This window comes from Callospermophilus lateralis, chromosome 5 (assembly GCF_048772815.1).
Source record: "Callospermophilus lateralis isolate mCalLat2 chromosome 5, mCalLat2.hap1, whole genome shotgun sequence".
Lineage (NCBI taxonomy): Eukaryota > Metazoa > Chordata > Mammalia > Rodentia > Sciuridae > Callospermophilus > Callospermophilus lateralis.
This window is the reverse complement of record NC_135309.1, coordinates 27,852,114-27,869,086: the sequence shown is the minus strand read 5'-3', so window position 1 is coordinate 27,869,086 and position 16,973 is coordinate 27,852,114. Positions and strand designations below refer to the sequence as shown.

The following is a 16,973-nucleotide window of genomic DNA, read 5'->3' as shown; positions in this document are numbered from 1 at the left end:
ATTGCCTTCAAAAATCAACAGCTCAACAATCAGGCACCCCTCCTGCTGACAGACCATGAGCTAGAGACACACACACTCATATGCACAGTTTCCCAGGATGCACAGGCTCAAAGACACTTCATCCCTGACCTGGCTAGATTTCTTCACAAATACTAATCACTCCTGACTTGTAGACCAGGTGTCAGTTGCAAAGCTATTGTATGTGCAAGAAGTTGTGGTAACATTTAGAGGCTCGTCCTTACTTCATCCGAGACAAGCTTAGGGATGGGGACACTTGGCATTCCTAATAAAATGGTATGTGGCATCTTTTTATGTGTGTAGTGTGTAAGTATCCATGGCTTCCACCCAATTCTCAAAGGGGTCAAAGGCTTATGTAAGATTATAAAGCACTATCTTACACATCCAGGTTCTTTTTTGCAAGGAATATTTCCATAAAGGACACACAAGAAGCTAATAACAATGCTGGAGGTGGGGACTTAAATCTAGAAATCTAGGGTGAGAAAGAGACTCATCTTCCATTGCACATTTTTTAAAATACTATTTGAATGTATTTTTTTCTATGACCAGGAATTATTTCTTCAGTCATAAAACCACCCACAGAGCTGCTTTGGAGAGAGGAGGGAACCCAGGAACCATCTGGAAGCTCCACTGAATTCCTCTAGCTTTGTATCATCAGCCTGATGATCCCACTTGGTGTAAATCCTGCCCCTTTTTCCCCATCGCAGGAGCACGTTTCCAGGAGAGACAGGATCACAATGGAGATTCTGCACTGCAGCCTGGTTCTATGAGCCTTAGGGAACAACTTGAGTCTGAACATCTTGGGTTTGAGTGCTGCTGCTGTGGCAGCTGCTCCCCCTCCAGGGTCCAGATGGAGCCATCTGGCATGAGTCTCCAGCTCTTAAGTCGGGCTGCCTACAACCTTGGTTCCTTAAGGTGTGCAGTGACAAGGCTGAGAAAAAAACGCTGGCAGGCCCCACCAGACAGAAGCACACTAAGCAGAAACACTTGGGCAGCTCACCCGATTTCCCCCCGTCAGCGCGGCTGCTGGAATGATTTCCAAGAGGCCATGCCAAGTTCCCACTGCTCCAGACGGAGGGGACAGAGGATGAGGCAGAGAGAAGCAGGTCACACCTGCATGCTCCCTTTCCTCTTTCTTGGGAAGGACTTTGTTTACTTGCAGACTGCAGGTGGTGGTGGCTGGGCCTGTAAACACCACTGGGGCCAGTTGGCTTGGCTCAACCAAGTCGCTTGAGTGGGGGATTTGAGGCCACTCTGTTAATCACCTCCCGGCCAAAACCTATTTCCTGCCTGATTCCCTCTGGTGACTCACCACATGGCCTTTCAGAGGAGACATGGCCCAATTCATAAACAGACTTGTGGGGCCTGCAGGGAGAGGGGCCTTCGATTTTTATGGGAATGTGGCTGTCTTAGCATGGTTCCGCTGTCATGGGATGATATGTCTGCCATATGCCTATAAAGTTCTGTAGTCTTAACTAAGCACTTAAACTTAATCTCCAGCATAGCCGTCATTGATGGTCATCTTACAGATGAGGAAACAGAGGACTTCAAAAATTACAATGGCTGTCTGTCTTCCACTTGTTCAGGACATGGGCATACCACAGACATCCAATATTAATTTGTTGAATGAAAGAAGTTGTCATTGAATGAATCAATTGATAAGAGGAGAATAGTGAGCAGGGCGCGTTGGTGCTGACCTGGGAGACTTGAGATAGGGGGATCGTGAGTTCAAAGCCAGCCTCAGCAACTTAGCAAGGACCTAAGCAATTCAGTGAGACCTTATCTCTAAACAAAATTAAAAAAAAAAAAAAAAAAAAAACGGTTGGGGATGTGACTCAGTAGTAAAGTGCCCCTGAGTTCTATCCCTGGTACCAAAAAAAAAAAAAGAGGGCCACCTTCTACTGGCTCCTAAAAGCCAGTGGTGGGCATGTATTTCCAATTCTGCCTTCAATAACGTCACATTGGTAGGTTGAAATTGGCTGTGATAAGAAACAACTCTACCAGCATACAGATGGTTGCTACAAATCATAGATTTTTTTCCCCCCTTTTTCTTTCTTTTTTTAAATAGAACCAGTTTCTAGCATACTGGATACAGGCACCAGTGTAGGCAATCAGAATCCAGGTTTTTGGATCATCACCTCTTTTCAAAAAATAGAGAAGGGAGTAGGGGGAGTCTAAAACTGTGATATTTATCACTTCTACGTGGCTAGATCCTGCTAAATTTAAGGCTGATGGAGACAAATGAATATGTGAAATATAATTCACATGCTGAAGGAACACAGTCTCAGTTACAAACTGTAATGTGAGCACAGATCACCTGGGGTAAAATGCAGACTGTAAACCAGTAGGAGTGGGTAGGACCCGAGATACTGCATTTTGATCAAGATCCCAGGGAAAGCTGATGCTGTCCATCTACAGACCACACCCAGAGAAGCCAGGCCTTGGAGGAGAATGAGTGCTACATCAGAGGTCTACTCACACATTTAACCTCACATCATGCATATAGTCTCTTGATCCACCTGCTACAAATGAGACCATGGAGACCCAAGGTCACCCAGCTGGTAAACTCCTACCAGCAGGAAGTCCAGATTGGAGACGGAAGAGTTGCCCTCATACAACACCATCTAGATAGAACTCTCAGTTGATTCTCTGTCTTGAAAATTACCCTGGCCTCCCCCTTCTCCTCCCATCTTCTCTTTTCCCTAATTGCTTGTTTTTCTATTTTACTGCCTATATTTTCACTATCCTTCTACCACAGAAGAACTAGAAGTGGGAAGGAATGCTCAAACTCAGTTTCAAGTTTATTAACCATGTCACTTATTTCCTGTCTTCTGTTGCTTTGACAGCTAGGACTCGCTGACCCCGGAGGGACTGGCCTTCCCACAGTTAGCCAACTCCCAGAGACAATAAACAACTTGCCAGCTACAAAGACTTTCTCATGCAGGCCGGCCAGCCAAAGCCCCATAACCCACCATCTGCTTTCTTGAGCTCACACCTTCTGGGTAACTGCCCACCTGCCCCATCACCCCAGGACCAGGCACCAGACAACTAAGGACAGACAGCCCCTGAAACTGTACAAAGGAGAGAATCCTAAACCTGCTTGCCCTGCTTCCCAGATCCTCCCTGTAGAAACCACGATAAAGACACCTGCCCGCATTGCTCCTTGCTCCTCTGCCTCTCCACCACCTCAAGTGCATCCCCAGGTGGCCCTCGTGGTCAAATCTGGCCTTCTTCTGGTCAAATCTCCCAATTTGTTGGCATTATGATTCTTAAGTAAAAATAAAACCTTTATTTTTAAATATCAAGTTCCTTAGTAAGGGTAAACCCAAAGACCAGTTAACATGTGAATGATCTAGATTTCCCTGGCACCTCCCAAACTGGGCCCTTCTTAAGAGTTATCCACACACACTCTCAGTGGGCTCCTTCCCAGGGTCCTTGCTGTGAGTTAGTTCTGCTTGTCTTAAAAATCCCACTCCTGGGGAGAATGTCAGGTGCCCTCTGCAGCTTGAGGATCTCTTACCTAAATCCCCTGCAGGAGCTGAGTGTGACGCTGGATTCTTGCGCCTTCCTCACCATACCATGGTAAAAGCAGTGATCCTGGCAAAGAGAAAGGGACTGGTCAGGCAGTAACACTGATAAGGATGGCAATGTTAATGTCTCATGAAGGTGACAGATGACTGACAGCTTATACTATGTCTACCCTAACCTTACAGCACCTTTACAACATGCAAAGAGCTCTCTGAGCCACCCTTTTCTTTGGTTCTGAGAATAATCCTGAGAGGTGGGGCAGGGCAAATGTCATCATGCCCTCTGAACAGATGGAGAAGCTGAACTCACAGAAGCAGAGATTTCCCAAAGGTCTCCCTGCCAGCTGGAGAACAAAGGTTCTGGAGATCTGGTTCAGAGAGATTTCCATGGTGTGATGTCAGTCACAGAACACTGGCTTCTGAAGGATCCCACTTCCCCCCCAACATCCCCTTTGTAATCTCTTGCAATGGGTTCAACTATATCCTCCTAAAATTCATGTCCACTTGGAACCTCAGAATAGGACTATATTTGGAAATAAGATCTTTGCTCATGTAATTAAGTTGGCATGAGGTCATACTGGATTAGTGTGGGTCCTAAATCTAACAACTTATGTCCTTATAAGAAGAAGGGGAAAATCAAAGGGAGGTCGGTAGAGGAAAGAGACCAAGGGGGAGGAGGCAGGGAGGGAGGGGGAAATGCTGGGGGTGGGATATTGGCTAAATTATGTTGTTATATTGTGTGCACGCATGAATATGTAATTTCAAATTCCAACAATATGTACAATTATAATGCACCAATAAAAAATGAGGGGGAAAAAGATTACAACAAAAAAAAAAGAGAGAGGAGGAGAGGAGAGGACACAAAGAGACATACACAAAAAGAAAAGAAGTTGTGTGAAGATGGAAAAAGGTACACTCATATACTGCTGGTGGGACTGCAAATTGGTACAGCCAAGATGGAAAGCAGTATGGAGAATCCTTGGAAAACTGGGAATGGAACCACCATTTCACCCAGCTATCCCACACCTCAGTCTATTCCCAAAGGACTTAAAAACAGCATACTACAGGGACACAGCCACATCAATGTTGATAGCAGCACAATCCACAATAGCTACATTGTGGAGCCAACCTAGATGCCCTTCAGTGGATGAATGGAAAAAGAAAATGTGGTATATATACACAATGAAATGTTACTCAGCAATAAAGGAGAATAACCTCATGGTATTTGCAGGTAAATAGATGGAGTTGGAGAATATAATGCTGAGTGCAGTTAGCCACTCCCTAAAAAACAAATGTTGAATGTTTTCTCTGATATAAGGAGGCTGATTCGTAATGGGGTTGGGAGCGGGAGTATGGGAGGAACAGATAAATTCTGGATAGGGCAAAGGGGTGGAAGAGGAAGGGAGGGGGAGGGGGATAGAAAAGATGGTGGAATGAGATGGACATCATTACCCTAAGTACATGTATGAAGATACGAATGGTGTGAATATACTTTGTGTACAACCAGAGAAATGAAAAAATTGTGCTTTATGTGTGTAATATGAATTGTAATGTACTCTGCTGTCATATACAACAAATTAGAATACAAAATAATTTTTTTAAAAAAATAGATGGAGGCACACTGGAGTGAGGAAGTTCCTGGGAACACCAAGAAGGAGCTACTAGAAGCTCTAAGAGTCAAAGGAGGAGGATTTTTCCCTAGAGGCTTTGCGGGGAGCATGGTCCTGCCAATACTTCAATTTTAGACTTTGAGCCTCTAAAACTTTGAGAAGATTTCTGTTGTTTTAATCTTCAAGTTCATGGTGCCTTGTTAGAGCAGCCCTAGGAAATGAACACATTCCATGCCCTCCAGAGCTCAGGATGCTCTTGCTCCCCTGGATCCCTCCACACCTGGATCCCTCCTGGCTGGGCACTCAGGTCCATGAGGCCTGGTACTCTTCACTACTCATTATGCTTCACAGCCATCTGATCTCCCCACCCCAGCTGGTCCTCCATCACTACAAATAGCACATGCCAGGCCCTGGCTAGGCTTCAGAGATACAATAATAATCAAATAGAGACACACAGCTCCAGTCTTCAAGGGGTTTGTGGTCTTATTATAGCCACTCATTTATGAAGAAGCTTTAAAAACATAATTACAAATAAAAGTCCGAGGTGCTAGCAGAGTAGCCATGGCATTTGATAAGCAGGGTAGCTATAGTATTTACAAGGCAATTAAGGCACTGTTGAGGGTGCTAAAGCAGACACCTGGGGACAAAACAAGATGGAGGGACAATAACAGGGGACATGTTCCTATGAGCTTGTTCCCAAGTAGGTCCACAGAGATGAGCTTCCAAGAATAGAAAGAAGGTTCGGAAAACATCTGAAGGAGCCATAAACTACACAGCTGCAGACGTGGGAACGGCTCTTCTTCTAACACCTGAGCCTGAGCAAGGCACACCGTAAATGTTCAGGCTTTCACCTACATGACAGTCCAGGGGACCTGTCTCTAGGACCATGCTGCCTGCTGTTTCCTTGTCCACCCCAGGCAGAGATGTGCTTTTCTGTATTTTCTGCCTCCACCTCCCTCCCAGCGCCAGGCTTGAGTACAGCCAAACAACAAAATTCAAGCATTTCGGCATAGCCAGGCCAGGTTCAATGCAGCCTCCTGCAGGCACCAGTTGTGTAAGCAGTTCCACAGGCTCTCTCTGGCCTTCAGCGTCTGCAGCCTTGCTCACAGAGGACTGTATACAAAGAGCAAGCTTTAGGATTGACAGAGAGATTTCACCATACCTGGCCCAGAGTGGCAGCCATTCCACATCTGTGACCATGCTATCATTAACTCCTCCTTCATTCAAGGCACAATGAGGGATGTGGAAACCCACCAAGGGGCTGAATCCATGGTTCTCTCTGTGACAGTTCTATCCTGTCCAGCTGAGCTGTGCAGCCAGATCAGAGGATGCAGGCCAAGCTGACACTAAGCTCAGGCCAGTTCTCTGGACCACAGGTGTCTTTTCATCTGCTGATAATCCGCCGAGCAGCCATGTGGCTTCTCTGTCCATGAACATCCACACAGTTGGGAGGAGGAACAGGCATCAGCCCCCTCTTTGCATCAAACTCTCCTGGACTTTTAACAAGTCAGATTCTGACCTTCAGAGGAATGCAAAGGAAATTCACTGAGCTCAGGGGATGTCCCACAGCACCTGTGAAAGAAGGTAAGGCAGACACAAAACCCTCCTTCTGGCCAGGAGTCCATCTATCTTCAAATGTCAACCTGTCACATAGCATCTCTACCTTCCCCTGGGCTCTGGGACCTGGAGGTGGATCATCAAATGATCCAGTTCTGAACCTGGACCTTAGAACTCAAGAGTGAGGCCACAGACTCCACAGCACAGGTGCATTCACCAGAGGAAAAGGGGCCGAGTACTCCCAGGGAGAGAGGAGGCCGGGTCTGTAAGGGGTAAATGGGGTTCATAAAAGTTGCAACACTGGAGAGTCAAGGAGTTCAGAAATGTAGGTCAGCCACAAGCTGCAAAATGCTGGTACCCTCACATGGCAAAGAGAACTCAAATCCAGAGGCAGCTCTGAAGAAGATCTATATTGCTTCCTGTCTTTGGACTGATGCTAACAGTACACAGCCCAGATGCTCTCTAAAGTAGCAAAACAACTGATTCTTACAACAGGCTCTACAATTGACAGAGGGCTTTCACACGCATTGTCACATGTGATCATCACACCTGCCACTTACTGTTAGTAATAGTAAGCGCTGCCGGCTCTCCGGCTCTTACTACCTAACAAACAACTTTGGTAGGTTTTTTTTTTTCCTTTAATTTTGAGCACAGCCTTATGAGGAAGATAGTATTATTCCCATGTTTTAAAAGGAGATAACTAAAGGTTAGAGTGGTCTTAAGTCACTCACAAAGTGACAGAGCAGAGTAGAGATTTGAATCCCAGCAGCCTAGCCCTCAACTCCAACCTCTGCTTCTCCCAGCATCATAATGACATAGGACCCGACTTGCCAAAGCTTTGTCACCCTCCAGCATCTCAAGTAACAAAACAGAGAAGTTTCAGTCTAAGCCTTGCCACTTCTGAGCGTGGGCAAGTTACTCTTCCTCTTCTCTTCTCAACTCTCTCATCTGTAAACTATGGAGCTGCAAGAGATGTTTATAAGTTCCCATAAAAATCAGTGATTCATCTTACCCTTCCAATAGCCCCAAGAGTCAGATATCAGCATATCCAATTTTTGAGATGAAAAAACAACAATGGTATGGTCCAAAGGGTTGATTAAGGCCACATAGCTAGTTAAAGCCAAGACTACAACACTGGCTTGGGACCCGAAGCCCTGTAACTCTTTTTGTTGGAACACATTCACACACCCATTCCCCCAGTGACCTGACCTAGATCAGGGCTACAGCCTTGATAAGGTTCCCAGAACTCAAGGCCCACAGTGGACACAGAGTGTAGACCTCACCATTCGGGTCAGGAGCCCCTAAGTGGTTTCTCCCATTGCCATTGCTCCTGGATTTCTGTTTCCAGATGAGCTGACTGGCAGCCCCGTGGGTCTGGGTAGGGGCCCTGCAGGAGTCCAGTAGCAGAGGATGTAAGCAAATAGTGAGCTGTGCCAGGATTCAGCTAGGATGTGCCTCGGTCAATACGACCTTCAGGAAGGAGGAGGGTTCTGGGGCTGAGGGGGAGTTCTCTTCCACTCCTCTGTTTCTGAAAGACCTTTACAACATCTCTGCCTAATGCACAAGCAGAGAGCACAAAGAACAAGTCAAGGATCAGCCATGAAGTCATTGCATTATGCAGCTTCTCTGTCTGATGGGGTTACCCCCGGGGGTCTTTCACAGCAGGAAGCATGAGCTCATGGGGAACTTGTGGACTGAGACCCATTCTTGAGCTGTGGGCACAGAAATGGGAGGAACTCAGAGGGGGGTGCTTTTGTGAGGGTGTAATAACTAGGGGCTTTCTATGCCAGGCTGTTACTCAGCCCCTAATGCTGCCCCAGGGGCACAGAACTGAGGTCTGAAGAAGGGAAGAGAAATTCTGACCAAGGGGCACTGAAGAGGTGTGGAGTCACAGCTGGACTGCCTCCCGGAAGATAGGAAGACACAGTCCAACATGCCTGCTGTGGACACTGGCCACTCTTTCAACTCTTGGTAGAAGGCCTTGGTAGAAAAGGTGCATTGACTACTAACTTTCATGCCCTGAAATATAACACAGCCCCTTCTACTGAGACACTACACTCTAGAGCTCTTAGATCTTCCAAAACTTAACTGTTCTATACCTCTTACCCCATTCATGAGTAATCTCTTAAACTTATCTGAGCTATTCTTGACTGATAGTAGTTGTAGTCTTGTTAGACATTTACCCTCTAGCAGGGAAATCTCTAAGAATGGGCCATGTGGGAATCTCAGGTTCCATGAGAAGCTGCTGGAATAGCACTGAGGCAGAAGGATGTTCTTGCCCTTCTCTACACCACATCTCAGATCCACACGCCCCAGGAATCCATTTCACTCGGCCCCAAAGGCAGAAGACCATGGCCTCTCCTTCTCAGCCTTTCCTTACTCCACCCCATCAGCCTAGAAGGGCCACTCTATCCCAGGGTTTCTCAACTTGGGCACTGTTGACATTTGAGGATGGACAATTCTCAGTTATGGAGGACTTGTCCTGTGCATTGTAGGATGTTTGGCAGCATTACTGGCCCCTGACCACTACGTGCTAGAGGGTCTCCCACCCCTCGGTCATGGAACAATCGAAACTATCTCTGAATATTGCCAAGTGTCTCCTGAAGGGGAAAATAGCTCATAGTGGAGAACCACTGTTCTGAGCCTACAAATCTCATAGGCATCTCTGTGGAAAGAGCCAGAAACCATGAAATACATATGATTCACTCCCCCAAGTGTCCACCATTGGGATGTGATGAAGCAAACCAATGTGACCATCTAAAAGACCATTTTGTCACTGATAAATCTTCGGCTTTGTGCACATATCCTGGCTCAAAAACGACGTGGAGGGAGATATGTCCAACATAAAGACAGACACAAAATAAGAAAACCTTTATAACATAAAATCACATCAAAAAGGCAGACTACAGAATGAGATGGACATCATTACCCTAGATACGAGTGTGACTGCACATGAGGTGTGACGCTACATTGTGTACAACCAGAGAAATGAAAGGTTGTGCTATAATTGTGTACAATGAATCAAAATGCATTCTGCTGTCATATATTCCTAATTAGAATAAATAAATAATTTTTTAAAAGGCAGACTATAAAATTTGAATGTTCAGTGATTACAACTCTGTAAACCCTAAATATCTACTTAAAAAGGGGGAGGTGGACTGATCAAAATGTAATTGGGTGAGGTAACAGAAGTATGAGCAAATTATTTTACTTAAATTTTTGTTAATATGTGGATAATTGACACAACACACAACATCTTCATGATGCTTTACACCAATTTTAATTGGTGTGATTACCCTAAAACATTCTATTTGTTTAGCAACTTTAGCCAGCAATGTACAGTGAGCACATGTTTTGCTTCTCCTGTTTGCTCCTTTGATCTTTAGTCAGGGGAAGCAATTCCTTTTGAGAAGGCACCATGTCCATCACACCCCTCCTCAGTCCCTAGGGGTGGTGCCCAGATAGGGCAGCTGCAGAAAAGATATTTATTGACCTGAATTTACCTCAGGTTTCAGCATGGAGGTTTGAGGGTTTCCATCTGGAGTGTAGTGGGTTTCTGTGTAGGCCGGAGCAAAAAGTTGCCTGCAAAGAAGAAAAACAAACATTTCAACCTATAGTTAATAATTTCCAACCTCCTAGTAACAGCAGTTGGTCATTTTAATGGAAGCAGAAGTGTCATCCCAAGCATCTCTATGCAGAAGACACTGGGCAGCCATAGGAGTTATGGAATAAAAAGAAAATGAGGAAATGTTTCACTAATTTTATATACATTGAGAACTCCAACCAGATAAAGTTGATAGAACTAAAGCAATAATCTTTTCTTTCTTTTTCTTTTTTCCTTTCTAGTTCATGAGAAAATAAACACAGGAACACACAGGCAGCATTTTCTAAGTTTTGTAACCCTTGATTGATTTTCCGACTTTGCATGCACCAATTTTAAGCATCAGCACTTCAACTTTTCTCTCTGAGGCATGCTGTAGTGAGATTATCAATCAAGGGGTCCCACCTGGTTCTGGTCAAGGACTTAGCCCATGTTTTAGGCAAAGCCATAGAGTGGTGTTGCAAGGACTAAACAGACTCTTGTTGTTTATGCCTGAATTTTTAGAGAAATAGAGCTTCAGATTTCCTAAGTCTTGGTAATTCTTTACGTCCCCCATCCAATAATTTCTTTTTCTTTCTCTTTCTAAACTGGGACATTGGTTTTTCTTTTGTCACAGACCTCTGAAGCTGAGAATGAGAAATCCTCACCAAAGCCCAGAAGACACTGAAAAAGGTTCCTAGAATTTCTCCAGAAGTCAAAAGAAAAGTAAAAATCAAGCGGATGTTTCAATTAGCCCAGCAACATTAAAGGCAGAATTATTCTATAGAAAGTCAAGGTTAGGCATAAAAAAAAGGATTCTCATGAAAGACACTACTAGAATTGGAGTCTGACCCCCAAACAACAAAAAAGTAATTCAGATCTCTATCCACAGATAATGGAAAGATGTCCAAAACGAAGTTAGATAGAAACAGTGAATTTCAAAAAAGTTTGAATTTTCATTTTTTTGGGTACCAAGGATCGAACTCAGGGGTACTCAACCACTGAGCCACATCTACAGCCCTATTTTGTATTTTACTTAGAGACAGAGTCCCACTGAGTTGCTTAGCACCTCACCATTGCTGAGGCTGGCTTTGAACTCTTGATCCTCTTGTCTCAGCCTCCCAAACCACTGGGATTACAGGCGTGCGCCACCGCTCCCAGCCAGAAAAGTTTGAATTTTAGAAGTCATTTTATTGAAAAACTAACAATCATACACACTTGTGCATGCATTGAAAACAACTGGAAAAACAAATGCCTCTCGTTTAATGGTGATTATCTCAGGACTGCAGAAGATGTTCACAGTGTAAGTTACAAGCTTCTGAAATCTATTTTTAAAATCATCTGAACTGAAAACATAATTCAAAACTGCTTTTGAAAAGAAGAAAATGTAGGCTGAGGCCAACCCAGACACCCAAAAGAATCTGAAGGGCTAACCTGGGTGGGGGAAGAGGTGACATTCCCTAGTGAGAGAAGGTCATCAGTAGAGTCACTAGTGCTGCTTCCAGCTCCAAGTTCTCTGACTCCTGACTCAGGTTCCCTCACCCGCCCAGGGTGCAATTGGAAGGCAAATACTAACATCCAAACTCCACAAGAAGAAAAGAAACCCAACAGGGATATGTAAAAGGAGCAAAACACAAAACCCAGCTGGTGCAGAGAAACTCATTCACATGGAAATACAGGGTCAGCAAAGAACATGCCAAAATCGGTCTCCCAGCCCTTCCCTCTTCCTCCTTGGCTTCTAAGCAGCCCAGGAGCTAGGGGAAGACTCACTCCTTGGTCTACAGGAACCAAACTCCATGAGGGCAGAGGCCAACTAGTTTTGCTCACTGGTACGAATCAGTGCTTCACATAATTTTGTGTAAGGAAAGAACTAGTATCTAGTGACTGAAGGAATGAGTGACAGGTTCAGTAGACCCAGAGCCTGGAGCACGGTCTGGATTCTAGAAGTCTGATGTTCTGATTCTAGCTCTGACTTCTACTCTCTCTCGGGCCATAAGCTGGCTACTTGACCTCTCCAGACTTTTGTTTCTTCTTACACACACACACACACACACACACACACACACACAAAGAGGATAATACACTAGTTGATAAGGGTGTCTTAAGAATCAAACAACCCAATAATCCATGAAGCAGGCTGACCCAATGCCTGGCACAGAGCCAAGTGTGGTAAAATTTAATGATTATCATTATTGCTTTCAACAGGGATTAGGATGGAACAAGCCAGAAAAGCTGATGAAATTTATCTGTTTCTCTTACTCTCCTCAGCCCTTCACTCCCCGCTTGAGGAGGTGATAAAAAGTAGTGAGTTCACAGTGCAGCCCCATTTCCTGGGCTTCCCTCACAGGCTGCATGATGGATGGCTGGTAAGGGGTTCAGGGTTTAATGGCCCATCCTGGGTGCCAGTGGGGAGATGTCAATTTTCCCACAGGAAAAGCACTCATAGTACATACATTCTCAGCCTCTTTTGAGTATCAGCAGAGAGAGAAATCATGGATCCAGTGACATTTAGATGTGATCCAAAGTGAGTCTTGGCAATGTCCGCATTCTTGTCTGCTGTCAGACACACGTCCTCAGAAGATATGACTCTTTCTGCAGCTTCTTATTCTGAGGATCTGTTCCCATCCTCATAGGACTCTTGGAGCCACAGCATTGAAAGGGACCTTAGATATTCTATGGTGAAATCCATTCCACCGTGGCTCCCTGAAGGCATGCACCTCTGCTCTTTTAAGGTCCCTCCCCCAAGTCCCAGCTCTGACCAGGCAGTCCCAAGTTTATTATGAATTTCATAAGTGGAAAAATGAATAAATGAATGAAGGAAGCTTCCAGCTAGGATAGGAATCTGCAAGGTATCCATTCAGCATTGGAACTTCCAGGGGCAGGAGCTCATTAGACTACCTTCTCCAGTTCTGTCCACATGTAGTAGTTATGCGTGTTTGTTTTGTTGTTGTTGTTGTTTGTTTGCTTGTTTTGGTACTAGGGATTGAACTCAGGGGCACTCAACCACTGAGCCACATCCCCAGCCCTTTTTTGTATTTTTATTTAAAGACAGGGTCTCACTGAGTTGCATGGGGCCTCACTAAATTGGTGAGGCTGTCTTTGAACTTGCGATCTTCCTGTCTCAGCTTCCTGAGCTGCTGGGATTACAGCTGTGTGCCACCTCGCCCAGCTAGTTAAGTACCAAATTGAAAACCTCCTCTCTTTAGGCACCCTCCAGCTTTTACCCTGCCTTTTGAACCTACAGAGAACAATCTGCTTTCTCTTCCACCTAACCACCTTTCAAATCAACATTTATTTGAAAGTGCAAATTGTCCAGTCCCACCCCAGACTTAGAGAATCAGACAGAAACTCTGGCTGGGGCCACGCCTTCTGTTCTAACAACTTTCCAGATGATTCTGATGCAGGCTCAAGTTTAGAATCACCACCCCAGACCATAAGTTCTCAAACCAAAACTTCAGAAATGCCTAAACATGTCTCACTGTCCAAGATCCCCCTTACCTTCCTGCCTCCGCCACATCCTGGATTGTTCTGAGTTTGGGAAACCCAGAGAGTTCGCAATTGGAACCGTCTGCATGTGTCCCAAGTCCTAGGTCCTGGCTTGTTTCATTTTTCCATCATGGCACACCCGCCAGGTAGGTCCTCATACCTTCCCTGTTTTGTCCTTGAGGACATGGAAGCTCCCCTTGCCCACAACATGGTGCCAGAGCCAGATTCCAGCTCGTGTCTGTGGGCCCCAGTCTTTAAATACTTTCCGACTCTTGTAGGTGGAAGCATAAAACTCAAACACTGCCCAGAACCTGTAGACCAAACTGTAATTTGATGATGACGACAAGTGACCTTGAGGTCATATATGAGATCACAAAAAAAAAAAAAGGAGACCATTAACTCTTGGATGTGAAAGTCTGCTGAGAAGAAAAAGTGGATAAACAAGAACTTCAGGGCTAATTATATTGAAATAACCCTTTCCCCAAATGGGTCTGCAGACTCAGCCAGGTCCTTCCTTCTAGAAGCAAAAGGAAAGGTCAAGGTTTATCCCCCTCTGCATGATTTTACCAAGAGGGGATAGAATATTGCTTTCAAATGCTCCCCACTGCCCTAGGTAGAGCTGTCCATGTCTCCATGCCCATGTACCCAGGTGGGTCCCTGGTGCTTTTAAGACAAAGGATACTGTACCCACACAGAGAGGAGACAGCATGGACACTGAGTGGCCCAGCCTGGCCCAGCTGTCCTTTCTCTGACTACATCTTGTTCTCATCTCCTCCCTGACAAGGGGCTGGCTCAGCACATCGGCAGGAAGCTGTCTTTCACCGCTGGATTACATTAGGATTTTCAGGAAACGAGTCTCAGTGATGTGTCTCCAGGAAGAGGGGAAGACTGTCCAAGATTTCCCACCCCACCCCCTCCTTTGGCTGCTGGCTTTGATAGAAAAGCCATTCTGTTGTATCCTATTACCTCCAGCCCTATATAGCTGTTCTGGGCTCAGAAGCTCAGGGGCAGGCAGAGATCAGCAGAAGATTCTCCATCCTGTCACAGCATCCTCTCAATAACCACAGGTGGCACTGGACTTTGGGTAAAACCAAGATTGCTAGATACCAGAGTCCTGGGGCAAAGCTACCACCTCGGAATCCCACCTAAGAAAAGAAGCTGTCCCCCCAAATACCAAATAAAACGTTAAGATCACGCTCCAGGGAAGGACAGAATTGTCCCTGGGAATCTGACACCTTCCTGTTTCAGCAGCCAGGAACCTAAGGCTTGGAGTCTTCAAACCCAGGACTATTTCTTTAAGTAGGATTTACTGTCAGACAAATTTCAAAAGCCTCTCTAAGCTAAAACTCCCTCTTGGGAGGGAGGAGCAGAGAGACTAAAATAAATCAGCAAAACATCTTCTGGGAGCTCAACCCGCCTTCTTCCCTCATCAAATAAGCAAACTGGGGGAGATAAAATGATAACAATATCCAAACCACCTTGAGAAAGAGCTCTCTCGAATGCACATGCTCAGCGTCAGCACGCGTTGCTCTGATCATTCCAGGGTTGACCCTGACCCTCTGCCTCCTCCACCTGGATCTTGGCTCTGTGGAGTTCCAAGTCTTGTACCCTGGTAATGCCTGGGGAGGTACAGCCTTGCTGCTCCCTCTCATTTGGGCTGGAAGGGCCTCAGCCAATCAGGGTTAGTGACAGCCTAGGCACACATTCTAAATGCCATTATGGTGACACTCAGCCTAATAACCATCCAGAAAGGCTCTCTCCCAGCCCTACTGAGAATGACTTTCTCTAATTAAGGACCAAGAAATATGCATGCTTCGTTTTTCCAGGTGATTTTTTTTTTTTTTATCAACTCCAAGTTCTCTTTCCCATTCCCAGACTCCTAGTCACCTTCTAAAAACCTAAAACTGATTTATACATACATACCATTGTTATGTGTCAATTTATTTTTAAAAATCTAAGGAGGATATAGGCACAGCATTGAGGGAAAATGTAGGCTAAGACTGCTTTGCTTTCAGTGTCACTTTCTGACTGTCCTTCTAAGTTCTGAAATGAGGCAAAAGATGATGCTTCCTCTTAGGGCCACACCAAAACATTGTCATGTCTTAATTCTCAAAGAATCAGGGCCTGGCTAAGGTTCTTGGGGGCTCCAGTGGGAAATCAGAGCTTTCCTTATTTTTTTTAAATTTTTTATTTTATTTTATTTTATTTTTATTATTATTATTATTATTTTTTTTTTTTTTTTTTTGCAGTACTAGAGACTGAACTGAGGAGCACTCTACTACTAAGCTGTATCCAGCCCTTTTTATTTATTAATTGGCAGGGCAGGCAGGGTCTTGCTGAGTTACTCAGGCTGTCCTCAATCTTGCTATCCTCCTGCCTCATCCAACTTCCTGGGATTGTGATATGTGCTACCATGCCTAGCTTTATACCAGTTTTAGCATCTTGCTGATTACTCCATTAATTCAATAAATAAAATTTTGATAAGTGCTGACTGTGTATTTGTACAAGAATTATTTTCACTTGGGCTACCTAAACACCTTCCATTTCCTAGACTGCAACAATAAACTGGGTAATAATTACTATCTCATAGCAATGAAGGAAGCATTCAAATCCTAGTTCTGACACTTAAAGGTTGTGTGACTTTGAGCAAGACAGTATCCTGTCTGTATCTCGGTTTTCTCATCTATACAATGGGGAGAATGATAGCATCTCCTTCAATAGGGCTGCTGTAAAGTCTGTGCCTGGCATATAGAGAGGCTATATAACTACTTGTTAAATAAAGTTTTTTAAATGTGAAAAAATTCTTTATTCAGTATAAAGTATTTGCAATCTGCAAAAATCAACTGTTACTATTTTCTCCAAGACTAGCTATGAACAGATGTGGCAAAATCTAGATAATTGTTGACTCCAGACAACAGGCATTTGTCTATTCCTAAGTCTCTCTCTTTTTTGGGTATGTTTGATTGTAAATTCTGATACTAATGTTTCAAATTAGCTAGGAGATACTGGGCAAGTCATAGGCTACTCAGCTTCCCTGTCCCTTTCTATCAAAAGGCAAAGGTTCAGGACAGACAGGCACTGGGAATCCTTTCTGAAAAGCAGAGAGTATTATTTTAATGTGATGGTCTATGCTGGTCCATATTTGAGACAAAGATAACAAATTCGGTATTATTCTATTTTTATGTTTATTTATCT

The 16,973-nt window shown here is 44.6% G+C and overlaps 1 protein-coding gene across 1 annotated transcript in view; it reads right to left on the bottom strand.

Moving 5' to 3' along the window:
- Window positions 1–16,973, bottom strand: part of Adam19 (ADAM metallopeptidase domain 19) — an 85,001-nt gene that overhangs the window by 38,195 nt on the left and 29,833 nt on the right. Inside the window, exons 4-5 of the mRNA XM_076856392.2 lie at window positions 10,216–10,294; window positions 3,539–3,615 (exon numbers count right to left, since the gene is read on the bottom strand). Of these exons, the coding sequence (XP_076712507.1) occupies window positions 3,539–3,615; window positions 10,216–10,294 (156 nt within the window). The remainder of the gene's footprint in view (window positions 1–3,538; window positions 3,616–10,215; window positions 10,295–16,973) is intronic.